General features: G+C 46.5%; 1 protein-coding gene across 3 annotated transcripts in view; it reads right to left on the bottom strand.

Annotated features, from left to right (window-relative positions):
* LOC120046877 (adhesion G protein-coupled receptor B3-like) overlaps positions 1-15,479 on the bottom strand; it is a 32,910-nt gene that overhangs the window by 11,757 nt on the left and 5,674 nt on the right. For 2 of the 3 annotated variants that reach the window (XM_038992452.1, XM_038992454.1), the window contains exons 3-7: positions 15,043-15,128; positions 7,364-7,462; positions 6,677-6,848; positions 3,232-3,345; positions 2,626-2,715 (exon numbers count right to left, since the gene is read on the bottom strand). In XM_038992452.1, coding sequence (XP_038848380.1) covers positions 2,626-2,715; positions 3,232-3,345; positions 6,677-6,848; positions 7,364-7,462; positions 15,043-15,128 — 561 coding nt within the window. The remainder of the gene's footprint in view (positions 1-2,625; positions 2,716-3,231; positions 3,346-6,676; positions 6,849-7,363; positions 7,463-15,042; positions 15,129-15,479) is intronic. The other variant, XM_038992453.1, reaches the window with a different exon arrangement.

Below are 15,479 nucleotides of genomic sequence, written 5' to 3'. Positions count from 1 at the left end.
ATTGTGACACTGCCACAAGTGTGAGGTAATAGCCCAAACCCTTGTATTTTCCTTTTCATGTTGTTACATTATATTATGTATTAGTTATGTATCTGTTAAGTTATGAATCTGTTATGTTATGCATCTGTTATATTATATATCTGTTATGTATCTGTTATATTATATATCTGTTATATTATATATCTGTTATGTTATGTATCTGTTATGCTATGTATCTGCTATGTATCTGTTAAGTTATGAATCTGTTATGTATCTGTTATGTTATGTATCTGTTATATTATGTATATGTTATGTATTTGTTATGCATCTGTTATATTATGTCTCTGTTATGTATCTGTTATGTATCTGTTATGTTATATATCTGTTATGTTATGTATCTGTTATGTTACGTATCTGTTATTTTATTTATCTGTTATATTATGTATCTGTTATGTTATGTGTCTGTTATGTTATGTATCTGCCAGTTCTGACTGACTTATTTGCAAATTTTGGTGGACTATCCCTTTAATAGGGCATGTCCCTTTAAGAAAAAAGTAGCAGTTTGGGGAAATGTTTGGCGTGTAACTGGCTGAGTTCTATTTGTGTGGAAAAAAATGTAGGCACAGGAGGCTGCTGAGTGGAGGCCAGCTCATAATAATGTCTGGAACGGAGTCAATGGAATGGCATCAAAACAAGGAATCCATGTGTTTGATGTGTTGGATACCAATCCATAGATTCCGTTCCATCCATTACTTATAGCCATTACTTAAAGCCCATCCTCCCCAATTAAGGAACCTGTGCTTTTAAGCACCCTAGATTTATCCATTCCAGGGAATTCTTTTAGTTTGTTATTGTTGATTTTTACTCCTATATGTAAGATGAGCTGAGCTGTTGTGAGGAAATCTACCAAGGGCCGGATTTCCCTCTCCCTCAACCATCCGGTGAGATCTATCCTGCTGATTGTATTTTTATTTGAATGACTTGTATTTTTGCATTTTGAAGGGGGATTTCTAATTTGGACTTTTTCATTGACTTTGGGACTATTTTTCATTGGGATTCTATTTGGGATTTGGACTTCCTGAACTTTATTTTGGGTCTATTTCAATTGGTTTTGTGAAATGATACACATTCTATGACAATATGCTTATTTTGCTCACTGTATTCATTTTGTCTGTCTTGCCTTGTTCACCCTCATATAAACACAGCATTTCTTTTAACTTTAATATTGTAGCATGATTTAAGATCCGAGATGATTGTTACACTATGACATCATAAAAGAACCCTAGAACAACTCCAGCCACATGCAGTGTTGAGGTGAATTAAGTCAATAGAACAACTCCAGCCACATGCAGTGTTGAGGTGAATTAAGTCAATAGAACAACTCCAGCCACATGCAGTGTTGAGGTGAATTAAGTCAATAGAACAACTCCAGCCACATGCAGTGTTGAGGTGAATTAAGTCAATAGAACAACTCCAGCCACATGCAGTGTTGAGGTGAATTAAGTCAATAGAACAACTCCAGCCACATGCAGTGTTGAGGTGAATTAAGTCAATAGAACAACTCCAGCCACATGCAGTGTTGAGGTGAATTAAGTCAATAGAACAACTCCAGCCACATGCAGTGTTGAGGTGAATTAAGTCAATAGAACAACTCCAGCCACATGCAGTGTTGAGGTGAATTAAGTCAATAGAACAACTCCAGCCACATGCAGTGTTGAGGTGAATTAAGTCAATAGAACAATCCCAATAGCTCTCTGACATCTGATTAAACATGCCATCATTATATAGGAGGAGTTTCATTGCATCTATCTATTTCCTTTCCCAGTTTGGGTCAGTTACTGTCAAGTTAATGGTCCTATTCTCCCTGCTCCGTTCCCAACTATATAGCAACACGCCTGCATATAACAGGGGATTTGTAGCACTAAAACAGCGGTTGGGAACGAATCACTGTTTGTTCTCTGCAAATGATTCTATTGAACCGGGGGCACCCCGACAGCCAACACACCATTCTACAACAGTGGAAATTAATTCAATCTGAGTAGGAGGATATTAGAATACAACGTTGGGGAGATCAGACGATAGTTATGATGAGCGAAGGTCGTTGGCAGTTGGCGTTCTGCTGGATCAAGAGATTTGGTGTGGCGTTACAAAGGTCATTCAAACAACTGGTGCTTTATTACTGTGTGTGTGTGTGTGTGTGTGTGTGTGTGTGTGTGTGTGTGTGTGTGTGTGTGTGTGTGTGTGTGTGCGTGTGCGTGCGTAGGTGTGTGTGCGTGACAATGGAGAGAGGGCTTGGTAAAATGATGAAAATTGACGCTTGACGAAAGTGACAAATGAGTTCAATCAAAATGAATCCAGGAAGTTGGAAAATGGAAAATGGATCTCATTTATTAAAGTGTGTGTGTGTGTGCTTGTGCATGTGTGTGATTTATTACAGGGGCCAGGGCCACGTGCTGGTCTACACTGTGTGTAATTACATTTGAACTAAAGCAGATACAGTATTTGTAAAACGGCGGGTAACAATGCCTCATCCAGCCCAACCAGCAGAATTGGAATTTCAGTTTACTTCCTTAATTGACTGAATTGAAATGGAATGGACCCCAACCCTGCTATGAAGGCTTGTCTTGAGGGTATGTAATACTATACCCTTTTCACACTGAGCTGAGCCAAGGCGATCCCTGCCGAGCCGTACTGCACTGGCCTGGTTAGGCATCCACCACAGTTGCTGGAAACATACTGGAAAGGACAATGTGAAAAGAATGTCTCCTAGCCAGAGCCAGCACAGTACGGTTCAGTTCAGCCCTATAGTGTGAATCAGCTGTTAGAAGCAAATCCTAACCTCCATTTAAGTGGAATTTTCACTTGGGGGGTGTCCCAAATGGCACCCTATTCCCTATTGGTCCTGGTCAAAAATAGTGCACTATATAGGGAATAGGGTGCCATTTCAGACTAATCAACATCAATTCACATTTTACTCGTGAACATGTGGATGTGCTCCTTTGTCTCAAATATAAAAGCAGGTATAGGCTTTGGTTGAGCGCAGAGGAGGCTGGTGAGGGGAGGACGGTACATACAATGGATGGAATGAATTAACTGGAATGGTATCGAACACATGGAAACCAGGAGTTTGATGTGTTTGAGACCATTCCATTTATTTCCGTTCCAGCCATTACCCTGAGCCCGTCCTCCCCATGGAAAATGCAAACCAGCCACCACTGGGTTGAGGGTTATACAGTGCTGGTGTTATCGTACCATAATCTGAGCATGACCGTTGGGGAAAGTTCCAGTGTTGTCAGCGTTGAGGGGGTCCTGACAGTTTCTGGGGTCCTGACAGTTCCTGAGACGACATCTGAAAGCATCTTGGACCTGGGGAAAGCCAAGCACCATAGAAGTAGTATTAGACACTTGACATTTAGTATAATATGATATATAATGTGTATTTTAGTTTCTGACAGGCTATGGCCATGACACTAGAGAGTAAAAACATCCTCTATTGTTCCTGCTCTTGACCTTGCTCACAGTGATTACAGCTACTTTCCAAGGGGAGGAGCAGGTTAATAGGAAAGTGATGCATTAGAGCACTTGACATGAGTATAATGTTATATATAATGTGTATTTTAGTTTCTGAAAACATGCTCAATTGTTTCTGCTGTAACCTCTTGATCCTTGCTCACAGTGATTCCAGCTACTTTCCAAAGGGGAGGGGCAGGTTAACAGGAAAGGGATGTATAGTGCCTTGCAAAAGTATTCATCCCGCTTGGCGTTTTTCCTATTTTGTTGCATTACAACCTGTAATTTAAATGAATTTTTATTTGGATTTCATGAAATGGACATACACAAAATAGTCCAAATTGGTGAATTGAAATGAAAAAAATAACTTGTTTAAAAAAAGTAAAAAAAAACGGAAAAGTGGTGCGTGCATATGTATTCACCCCCTTTGCTATGAAGCCCCTAAATAAGATCTGGTGCAACCAATTACCTTCAGAAGTCACATAATTAGTTAAATAAAGTCCACCTGTGTTCAATCTAAGTGTCACATGATCTGTCACATGATCCCTGTTCTGAAGGCCCCAGAGTCTGCAACACCACTAAGCAGGGGGCACCACCAAGCAAGTGGCACCATGAAGACCAAGGAGCTCTCCAAACAGGTCAGGGACAACGTTGTGGAGAAGTACAGATCAGGGTTGGGTTAAAAAAATGAATATGGCACCACAACAAACCTGCCAAGAGAGGGCCACCCACAAAAACTCACGGACCAGGTAAGGAGGATATTAATCAGAGAGGCAACAAAGAGACCAAAGATAACCCTGAAGGAGCTGCAAAGCTCCACAGCGGAGATTGGAGTATCTGTCCATAGGACCACTTTAAGCCGTACACTCCATAGAGCTGGGCTTTACGGAAGAGTGGCCAGAAAAAGCCATTGCTTAAAGAAGAAAATAAGCAAACATGTTTGGTGTTCACCAAAAGGCATGTGGGAGACTCCCCAAATATATGGAAGAAGGTACTCTGGTCAGATGAGATTAAAATGTTGCTTTTTGGCCATCAAGGAAAACACTTTGTCTGGCACAAACCCAACACCTCTCATCATCCCGAGAACACCATCCACACAGTGAAGCATGGTGGTGTCACAACTTCTGCCAAAGTTGGTGCCTCTCCTTGTTCGGGCGGCGTTCGGCGGTCGTCGTCACCGGCTTTCTAGCTGCCACCGATCCACTTTTCTTTTTCCATTTGTTATGTCTTGATTGTACACACCTGGTTCCCATTACATTATTATTATTTCCCTATTTAACCCTCTTGTTCTCATTATGTTTTGTGTGTGATTGTTCCTGGTTTTGTGCTAGTCTTTTGTGTTAGGGTTTGTTATCCCTGCGTGGATACTTTTTTCAGAGTAAAGTACGTTATTTTACTCAGTTCTGTGTCCTGCGCCTGACTCCGTCCTCACCTCTGCACAACTGACACTTGACAGGTGGTGGCAGCATCATGCTGTGGGGATGTTTTTCATCGGCAGGGACTGGGAAACTGGCCAGAATTGAAGGAATGAGGGATGGCGCTAAATACAGGGAAATTCTTGAGGGAAACCTGCTTCAGTCTTCCAGAGATTTGAGACTGGGACAGAGGTTCCCCTTCCAGCAGGACAATGACCCTAAGCATACTGCTAAAGCAACACTCGAGTGGTTTAAGGGGAAACATTTAAATGTCTTGGAATGGCCTAGTCAAAGCCCAGACCTCAATCCATTTGAGAATCTGTGGTATGACTTAAAGATTGCTGTACACCAGCGGAACCCATCCAACTTGAAGGAGCTGGAGCAGTTTTGCCTTGAAGAATGGGCAAACATCCAAGTGGCTAGATGTGGCAAGTTTATAGAGACTTGCAGCTGTAATTGCTGCAAAAGGTGGCTCTACAAAGTATTGACTTTGGGGGGGTGAATAGTTATGCACGCTCAAATTTTCAATTTTTTTGTCTTATTTCTTGTTTGATTCACAATAAAAAATATTTTGCATCATCAAAGTGGTAGGCATGTTGTGTAAATCAAATGATACAAACCCCCCAAAAATATATTTTAATTCCAGGTTGTAAGTCAACAAAATAGGAAAAATGCCAAGGGGGTGAATACTTTCGCAAGCCACTGTAAACAAAACATCTGGAATTAATCTGGGCCAGATCACTAATCTCCTAATAATCTCCTAATAAATACTGTAGTTAGGGCCAAACGGGAAACAGGAAGTGTGTGTGTGTGTGTGTGTGTGGGGCCACAATAGATAAGAGGGATGTATAAGGGTCAACAAAACGTTGTGACACAGGGTGTGACCTAGAGCATGTTCATTTGGCACCAAGTGTAAAATGGGTCAAATGGGGTGATTCTATCTGAATTGGTCCAATAAGAAACCTTCATTTTATATCCTATTGGAAAGTATTTTGGGGGGGTAATTTTGATATGTTGTGCACTATGAACAGAATCCTACTGAAAGAGTATCCCCTTATCCCTAACCCATACATACCTCCCTTTGTCCTTCCCTCACTTCCCCAATACCTCTTTCTCCCTCTCCCTCCTCTCCACCCCTCACCTTCCCTCACTTCCCCAATACCTCCCTCTCCCTCCTCTCCACCCCTCACCTTCCCTCACTTCCCCAATACCTCCCTCTCCCTCCTCTCCACCCCTCACCTTCCCTCACTTCCCCAATACCTCCCTCTCCCTCCTCTCCACCCCTCACCTTCCCTCACTTCCCCAATACCTCCCTCTCCCTCCTCTCCACCCCTCACCTTCCCTCACTTCACCAATACTTCCCTCTCCCTCCTCTCTCCCCCTCCCCCTCTCCTTCCCTCACTTACCCAATACCTCCCTCTTCTCTCCCCCTCCCCCTCTCCTTCCCTCACTTCACCTCTCCCTCCTCTCTCCCCCCCCTCCTTCCCTCACTTCACCAATACCTCCCTCTCCCTCCTCTCTCCCCCTCTCCTTCCCTCACTTCCCCAATACCTCTCTCTCCCCCTCTCCTTCCCTCACTTCCCCAATACCTCTCTCCCCCTCACCTTCCCTCACTTCCCCAATACCTCCCTCTCCCTCCTCTCTCCCCCTCTCCTTCCCTCACTTCCCCAATACCTCCCTCTCCCTCCTCTCTCCCGCTCTCCTTCCCTCACTTCCCCAATACCTCCTTGTCCCTCTCCCTCCTCTCTCCCTCTTCCCTCTCTCTTCCTTACCTCTTTCCTCAGGATACAGTGCACCATGACGATGACAAAGCCCTGCAACGAGTCGAAGACAGAGAAGAGGATCTGAAATAGGATGGAGCGCTTGTCTGTCATGGCTAGCACTGCAGACATCCAGGTCAGAGCCAGCAGAGGCAGAACCACACAGGAACTCCACAGAGAGGCCCTGAGAGAGGGAGGGAGAGAGGAGGGGAGAGTAGAGGGGGATGGGAGAGAGGGGGCGGGAGAGGGAGAGAGAGAGGAGGGGAGAGGGAGGAAGGGAGGTGGGAGAGGGGCAAGGGAAGGAGAGGGTGGGAGAGGGGGAAGAGGGGGAGAAAGGGGATAGAGGTTAAGGTAAGTGTCTACATTACCACCTCGCACACATCAGATCATAGAAGACATTACTGCCTGGCCAGACTACTACAGTGATCTCTCTTGTAGATAGAAGACATTACTGCCTGGCCAGAGTTACCAGCTAGTGTTCTGTTGTCTCTCTGACATGCAAGACATTACTGTCTGACTGCCCAGTACTCTACTATAGGTCTAACATTACTGTCTGACTGCCCAGTACTACTATAGGTCTAACATTCCAAAGTCTTGGTCCAGACACACAGACCATCAGACCAGTCATGCACACACACACACAGCTAATCTCATGAATTCCCACCGGCAGGCATCGATGTACTGTAAGAGAGAACTTACATGGCATTACTGGCTGTAGTTGCAGAGAGAGCAGTGGTGGACACCACGCCACATTTGGCACATTTCAGAGTTAACCCTGTGTGGGGCTCGTTCATCGGTCTGTGGGACAACAAACAACAAAACAACAGGAAATAGTGTTTAGTGAAGAAGTAGCACTATGACTAGCATAGCATTCCTTCTGTTCTATCATACAACATGTGGACACTAGTGATGATAGTAGTGAAGAAGCAGCACTACACCATCCCAACGTTCTCTATCATATTAGCAGTAGCCAGGGCCAATTTCTCAGTGTTTTTAACCCTTGTGTGGTGTTCATGCTATTCACCTGATGGACACACAACATTATTGGGTTTTTAAAACAATACAGCCATAACAATTTATGTAAAAATACTTAATACTTAATACTTAGATGTTGACTTATATCAATTACAAGCAATATAGACAGCATACATGGTTAATATTTTCCATTTAAACAAAAATAAACAAAAATCAATTATAATCAAGACATGGGTGGAATAAATCATGTTTATCTTGAACAAATATAAATGAAACAATGTTTTCATCACAATTGATGTTTATTGCTTTGAACAGAACACATTGGAAGGACAAATTTTCCTACAGTATTTTATGGAAATGATAAATGAGCCCCATTGAACACAAATGAAGGCTGGTCTACACACCACATGAGGGACAGAGTTTTACTGTGTGTGTTGCAAATGTATTTCTTGCACTTGATGCATGTGTACTGTGTCTTCCTGTCCTTCTTGGGTCCCCACACATCACAGAGCTTCTTCTTGTTGCTACCGGCTGCAATCTAGAATGACGGAAACACTTAGTTTTACTAACATCTCACTCACTCACATATATAGTTACAGCAGGCCAAGGTAGGAGAGTCAGACACACACACACATGCAACAACATCACTCACACTTCCAGTATTGGAGTTGTTGGTTCTGTGGGTCGGGCAGATGGGGCACCAGCATCCTCTTCCTGAATCCTCCTCATGATGGCTGCAGAAGCTGGGGTCCTTGGGATATGTTGTCTCCTATGGATTTGAGGTCTTACCAATGTCTTGCCCAGCTCCTCGAGAAAGAGTCGTCTCCTCTGGAGCTTCCCTCTGTTCCAATCTGGGTTCAACGCCATCCAGATGACAAACGCGTACGTCCAAGATGTTTAGAGAATATTACAAGCCAGACGGTTCTTCTTTTGCAGCTGTAGCCAGTCACCAGCTTGTCTTGTCCACCCCTCTCTCTGTAGCATTGTAATCCATTATCATTTCTGGTTTATGATGTTCCTGGTCACAGATTCTCCCATCCCTATGCAGCATGAGTACCACATTTTTGCCTTTCTTTGGCACGTAGGACACTAGGGACGTGTCGGCCGTGAACACAAACTTAGAGGGATTGATATGCCTCTTCTGTGCATTCAGCAGCTGAGGGGGGAGCTCTACCATTGTCAGCTTCCTCTTGATGAGCTCCTGTCCCAGCTTGTGCAAAGTAAAAAAGTTATTGCATGTGATGTTGTGGCCACGGAGTCACTGTGTCACGTTGAGGACAACCTGCATGCCTTGGTTCTTCTCAGGGGCTCCTTCATTTGACTTCACCGTATACACTCGCAAGTTCCACACATATGATGAAGCAGCATCACAGGCAGCCCAGAACTTGATTCTATATTTTGCAGGTTTAGACGGTATGTACTGCCTGAAGGGGCAGCGGCCCCTAAATGGCATAAGCTGCTCATCAACAGTAACGTTGGGCCCAGGCTTGTAAAACAGGGGAAGGCGGTCCAACCACTTGTCACACCCTGACCTGATAGCAGCTAGCTTGTCTCTCTGCACTGACCTGACTGCAGCTAGCTTGTCTCTCTGCACTGACCTGAATGCAGCTAGCTTGTCTCTCTGCCCTGACCTGACTGCAGCTAGCTTGTCTCTCTGCACTGACCTGAATGCAGCTAGCTTGTCTCTCTGCCCTGACCTGAATGCAGCTAGCTTGTCTCTCTACACTGACCTGAGTGCAGCTAGCTTGTCTCTCTACACTGACCTGAGTGGAGCTAGCTTGTCTCTCTACACTGACCTGAATGCAGCTAGCTTGTCTCTCTACACTGACCTGAGTGCAGCTAGCTTGTCTCTCTACACTGACCTGAGTGCAGCTAGCTTGTCTCTCTACACTGACCTGAATGCAGCTAGCTTGTCTCTCTACACTGACCTGAATGCAGCTAGCTTGTCTCTCTACACTGACCTGAATGCAGCTAGCTTGTCTCTCTACACTGACCTGAATGCAGCTAGCTTGTCTCTCTACACTGACCTGATTGCAGCTAGCTTGTCTCTCTACACTGACCTGATTGCAGCTAGCTTGTCTCTCTACACTGACCTGAGTGCAGCTAGCTTGTCTCTCTACACTGACCTGAGTGCAGCTAGCTTGTCTCTCTACACTGACCTGAGTGCAGCTAGCTTGTCTCTCTACACTGACCTGAGTGCAGCTAGCTTGTCTCTCTACACTGACCTGAGTGCAGCTAGCTTGTCTCTCTACACTGACCTGAGTGCAGCTAGCTTGTCTCTCTACACTGACCTGACTGCAGCTAGCTTGTCTCTCTACACTGACCTGAGTGCAGCTAGCTTGTCTCTCTACACTGACCTGAGTGCAGCTAGCTTGTCTCTCTACACTGACCTGAGTGCAGCTAGCTTGTCTCTCTACACTGACCTGAGTGCAGCTAGCTTGTCTCTCTGCTGCCGAGCTGGTCTGGTGTCTCGGGTATTGAAGCGGATAATCCTGTAAATAATGTGGAAGTTTTCCAGAGACATTGTTGCATGGAAAAGTTCTCTGCCTGTTTCTGCATCCCACAGGGATTCTGTGGATTCTCCATTGGATCTGAAAACACCAGCAAGGATAAGAACCCCACCCCCCTACATTTAAAACATAAATAAACACATTTTCCCTCCAAATTAGTACAGTCCAGAATTATTTTCTGGATGGTGTCTGGGATGAACAGTTCAAAAGAAGACTGTATGTCCTGCACATGAGAAACCTCCATCCGCGTCGGCCCTGGTTGCATCTTTATCACATTGGCAGCCATGAGGGGTGGCCCTGGCTGCATCTTTATCACATTGGCAGCCATGAGGGGTGGCCCTGGTTGCATCTTTATCACATTGGCAGCCATGAGGGGTGGCCCTGGTTGCATCTTTATCACATTGGCAGCCATGAGGGGTGGCCCTGGTTGCATCTTTATCACATTGGCAGCCATGAGGGGTGGCCCTGGTTGCATCTTTATCACATTGGCAGCCATGAGGGGTGGCCCTGGTTACATCTTTATCACATTGGCAGCCATGAGGGGTGGCCCTGGTTACATCTTTATCACATTGGCAGCCATGAGGGGTGGCCCTGGTTACATCTTTATCACATTGGCAGCCATGAGGGGTTGCCCTGGTTACATCTTTATCACATTGGCAGCCATGAGGGGTGGCCCTGGTTGCATCTTTATCACATTGGCAGCCATGAGGGGTTGCCCTGGTTACATCTTTATCTTATCACATTGGCAGCCATGAGGGGTGGCCCTGGTTGCATCTTTATCACATTGGCAGCCATGAGGGGTGGCCCTGGTTACATCTTTATCACATTGACAGCCATGAGGGGTAGCCCTGGTTACATCTTTATCTTATCACATTGGCAGCCATGAGGGGTGGCCCTGGATACATCTTTATCACATTGGCAGCCATGAGGGGTTGCCCTGGTTACATCTTTATCACATTGGCAGCCATGAGGGGTTGCCCTGGTTGCATCTTTATCACATTGGCAGCCATGAGGGGTTGCCCTGGTTACATCTTTATCACATTGGCAGCCATGAGGGGTGGCCCTGTTTGCATCTTTATCACATTGGCAGCCATGAGGGGTTGCCCTGGTTACATCTTTATCACATTGGCAGCCATGAGGGGTGGCCCTGGTTACATCTTTATCACATTGGCAGCCATGAGGGGTGGCCCTGGTTGCATCTTTATCACATTGGCAGCCATGAGGGGGTACCCTGGTCACATCTTTATCACATTGGCAGCCATGAGGGGTGGCCCTGGTTACATCTTTATCACATTGGCAGCCATGAGGGGTGGCCCTGGTTACATCTTTATCACATTGGCAGCCATGAGGGGTGGCCCTGGTTGCATCTTTATCACATTGGCAGCCATGAGGGGTGGCCCTGGTTGCATCTTTATCACATTGGCAGCCATGAGGGGTGGCCCTGGTTACATCTTTATCACATTGGCAGCCATGAGGGGTGGCCCTGGTTACATCTTTATCACATTGGCAGCCATGAGGGGTTGCCCTGGTTGCATCTTTATCACATTGGCAGCCATGAGGGGTGGCCCTGGTTACATCTTTATCACATTGGCAGCCATGAGGGGTGGCCCTGGTTACATCTTTATCATATTGGCAGCCATGAGGGGTGGCCCTGGTTACATCTTTATCACATTGGCAGCCATGAGGGGTTGCCCTGGTTACATCTTTATCACATTGGCAGCCATGAGGGGTGGCCCTGGTTACATCTTTATCACATTGGCAGCCATGAGGTGTGGCTCATTCCTTGGGCAAGAAGACCATTAAATTTCAAAAATGTTTGACATCCATATTTCTCCTCCTGTAGGTTGCTGACGGGCTGGTCCTGTGGCTGGTTGCTGATGGGCTGGTCCTGGGGCTGGTTGCTGATGGCCTGGTCCTGTGGCTGGTTGCTGACGGGCTGGTCCTGTGGCTGGTTGCTGACGGGCTGGTTGCTGACGGGCTGGTCCTGGGGCTGATTGCTGATGGGCTGGTCCTGGGGCTGGTTGCTGACGGGCTGGTCCTGGGGCTGGTTGCTGATGGGCTGGTCCTGGGGCTGGTTGCTGATGGCCTGGTCTTGTGGCTGGTTGCTGACGGGCTGGTCCTGTGGCTGGTTGCTGACGGGCTGGTCCTGGGGCTGGTTGCTGATGGGCTGGTTCTGGGTCTCATTGCTGACGGGCTGGCTGCAGACGGGCTGGTCCTGGGGCTGGCTGCTGACGGGCTGGTCCTGGGGCTGGTTGCTGATGGGCTGGTTGCTGACGGGCTGGTCCTGGGGCTGGTTGCTGACGGGCTGGTCCTGGGGCTGGTTGCTGACGGGCTGGTCCTGGGGCTGGTTGCTGACGGGCTGGTCCTGGGGCTGGTTGCTGATGGGCTGGTTGCTGATGGGCTGGTCCTGGGGCTGGTTGCTGACGGGCTGGTTGCTGACGGGCTGGTTGCTGACGGGCTGGTTGCTGACGGGCTGGTTGCTGATGGGCTGGTTGCTGATGGGCTGGTCATGGGGCTGGTTGCTGATGGGCTGGTTGCTGATGGGCTGGTCCTGGGGCTGGTTGCTGATGGGCTGGTCCTGGGGCTGGTTGCTGATGGGCTGGTCCTGGGGCTGGTTGCTGATGGGCTGGTCCTGGGGCTGGTTGCTGATGGGCTGGTCCTGGGGCTGGTTGCTGACGGGCTGGTCCTGGGGCTGGTTGCTGATGGGCTGGCTGCTGACGGGCTGGTTGCTGATGGGCTGGTTGCTGACGGGCTGGTCCTGGGGCTGGTTGCTGACGGGCTGGTCCTGGGGCTGGTTGCTGACGGGCTGGTCCTGGGGCTGGTTGCTGACGGGCTGGTCCTGGGGCTGGTTGCTGACGGGCTGGTCCTGGGGCTGGTTGCTGACGGGCTGGTCCTGTGGCTGGTTGCTGACGGGCTGGTCCTGGGGCTGGTTGCTGATGGGCTGGTCCTGGGGCTGGTTGCTGATGGGCTGGTCCTGGGGCTGGCTGCTGATGGGCTGGTCCTGGGGCTGGCTGAGGGCCAATCTCATCCTATTCTTCCAACTCACTGTCAGACTCCGAATTGACAGAGACATGATCCTCATATTCGGAAAAATTCTTCATCTTCCAAAGTGGAAAACACTCCTTCCACACTAGCTTCTCTCTCTGCAAAAATAATTTTGAAGTCTCTCTGAGCAGAGATTATTTTTGCCTTACCGATTGATTGTGGTAAGGAGCCACACATGCAAAGCTATTTATCTTTTGTGTTCCTCACCCAATTTGCACCTGGCTGGGGGAGAGTTTGGAAAAAAAAATTTTTTTGACAATGTATCGAAATAATATATTGTAATAACATCGTGCAGGTTCCCGCAAGACTTGCCTAGTTAAAGGTTAAATAAAAAAATACAATAAATAAAAAATGTATTGTGTAGTTTCACACACTACAAAGGGTAAAGAGTGTGAGAAAAGTGGGAGACAGGCAGGGAGATAAATAGGTTCTTGGTGCTATGTTGAAACAGCAGGCCTAGGGAGGAGGAAGACAGAGTGAAGGCACACAGCAAACCTTTTTGTCAAATTTGTACTTGTTTTCACCTACACACACACTTTTCCACACTTTTATTACCCTCGGGTCCGGTGGACCCGAACACCTCATATGTGATATAAATTTGTAGGGGGGTGCACAGTGTGCACTCAATAAAAATGTGTTATTTTACATGTTCTTCACAGAAAATGAGCCAAAGCCAAAGGGTTCAGATTGAAAAAATAATTAATAACATTTTTCATTTAGTAAACACTGAAAATGGGTCTCACAGACCTCAACACCACACAAGGGTTAAGGAAAAACAGTAGCACCCACAACTTTTCATGTTAGCAGTTGCCAGACAGACATGGCCAATGTTAGCGTGGGTGTTGTAGAGGGCTTTGGGATTAACAGCCATCAAGATGACGACAATGGGCTGGTCCTGGGGCACCCATCAAAATGACGTTAGTAAAAAAAACATCACTAGGAATGGCATCCCAACTTTCTGTATCACACTAGTAGTAGTCAGGCAGGGCCAAGGTGTTCTAAAAACACATGACAAGATGACATAAGGCTGGTTTACAGTAAATCTAAGGACTGTCTGGACCACATTCTAGTGGTCTACAGACATGTTGTTAGACCAAGTATAAACCAGTCTTTATGTGGGGCTGTTTATTGAGAGGGATTCTGGTGTACCAACCAACAAGAAGATGACAGAAAATAACGCATTACCAACTCTGTATCTCGTTAGTAGTAGTCAGGGCCAATCTGGGGACATATGGGTGGTGGGCGTTTTAAACCATTTTCATTATGGACTGATTCTGCCACGTCTCCCGCGTCTCTCCCCAGACACGCAGGCACGCACGCACGCACGCACGCACGCACGCACGCACGCACGCACGCAGGCACGCACACACACACACACACACACACACACACACACACACACACACACACACACACACACACACACGTCGTCTCCCCCAGAGAGATGTGACCTCTTTATGTTGATGCCTCTAATGTTCTCCCATCAGCCAGAGTAAAGAACAAGGTCTAATCTCCATATGGAAAATGAAGAGATCCCGAGGGTCTGTGTGAATGTGTGGTGAGCGGGAGTCAGACTACCATGTACACTAAAGGACTGGAGAAGTAGACCACTGCAGATCTCAGGAGAACTATACAGACAACACTCCAGCCAACATGGAGTTTTTCAATGTCCAATTAAGGAAGTATAACTAATTAAGGAAGTATAACTAGTTGCTGTTTGTCTTTGTTGTGTATCACGATGTATTTTATAAGTAGGTGCTCTCTTACCCAGCTGCTTCAGACATACTACAGTTCATAGAAATAGAATAGAATAGAGATTCTAAAGCTTTGCTGTAGGTGGTTTCTTACCCAGCTCGATGCTTCGGCTTCTTCTCCAGAATCCCGTCTCTGGAGACCAGCTTGTTGAACACCAGGATGCCAATCACCATGTTGACCTGTTCATAGAGAAGGAATACCTTCACATATATATTCATGTACCTGAGGGAAACCTGAATATATCTAGTCAGGTACTTCTGGGAAACCTTCACATATATTTTCATGTACCTGAGGGAAACCTGAATATATTTAGACATATACCTGAGGGAAACTTGAATATATCTATTCATATTCAGTGGGGCAAAAAAGTATTTAGTCAGCCACCAATTGTGGCTTGTGTTATTGACCAAATACTTATTTTCCACCATAATTTGTAAATAAATTAATAAAACATCCTACAATGTGATTTTCTGGATTTTTTTTCCTCATTTTGTCTGTCATAGTTGAAGTGTACCTATGATGAAAATTAC

The sequence above is a fragment of the Salvelinus namaycush genome, chromosome 4 (genome assembly GCF_016432855.1).
Source record: "Salvelinus namaycush isolate Seneca chromosome 4, SaNama_1.0, whole genome shotgun sequence".
NCBI classification, from domain to species: domain Eukaryota; kingdom Metazoa; phylum Chordata; class Actinopteri; order Salmoniformes; family Salmonidae; genus Salvelinus; species Salvelinus namaycush.
Note: the sequence above shows the minus strand (reverse complement) of the source record. Positions and strands in the feature narration are given on the sequence as shown.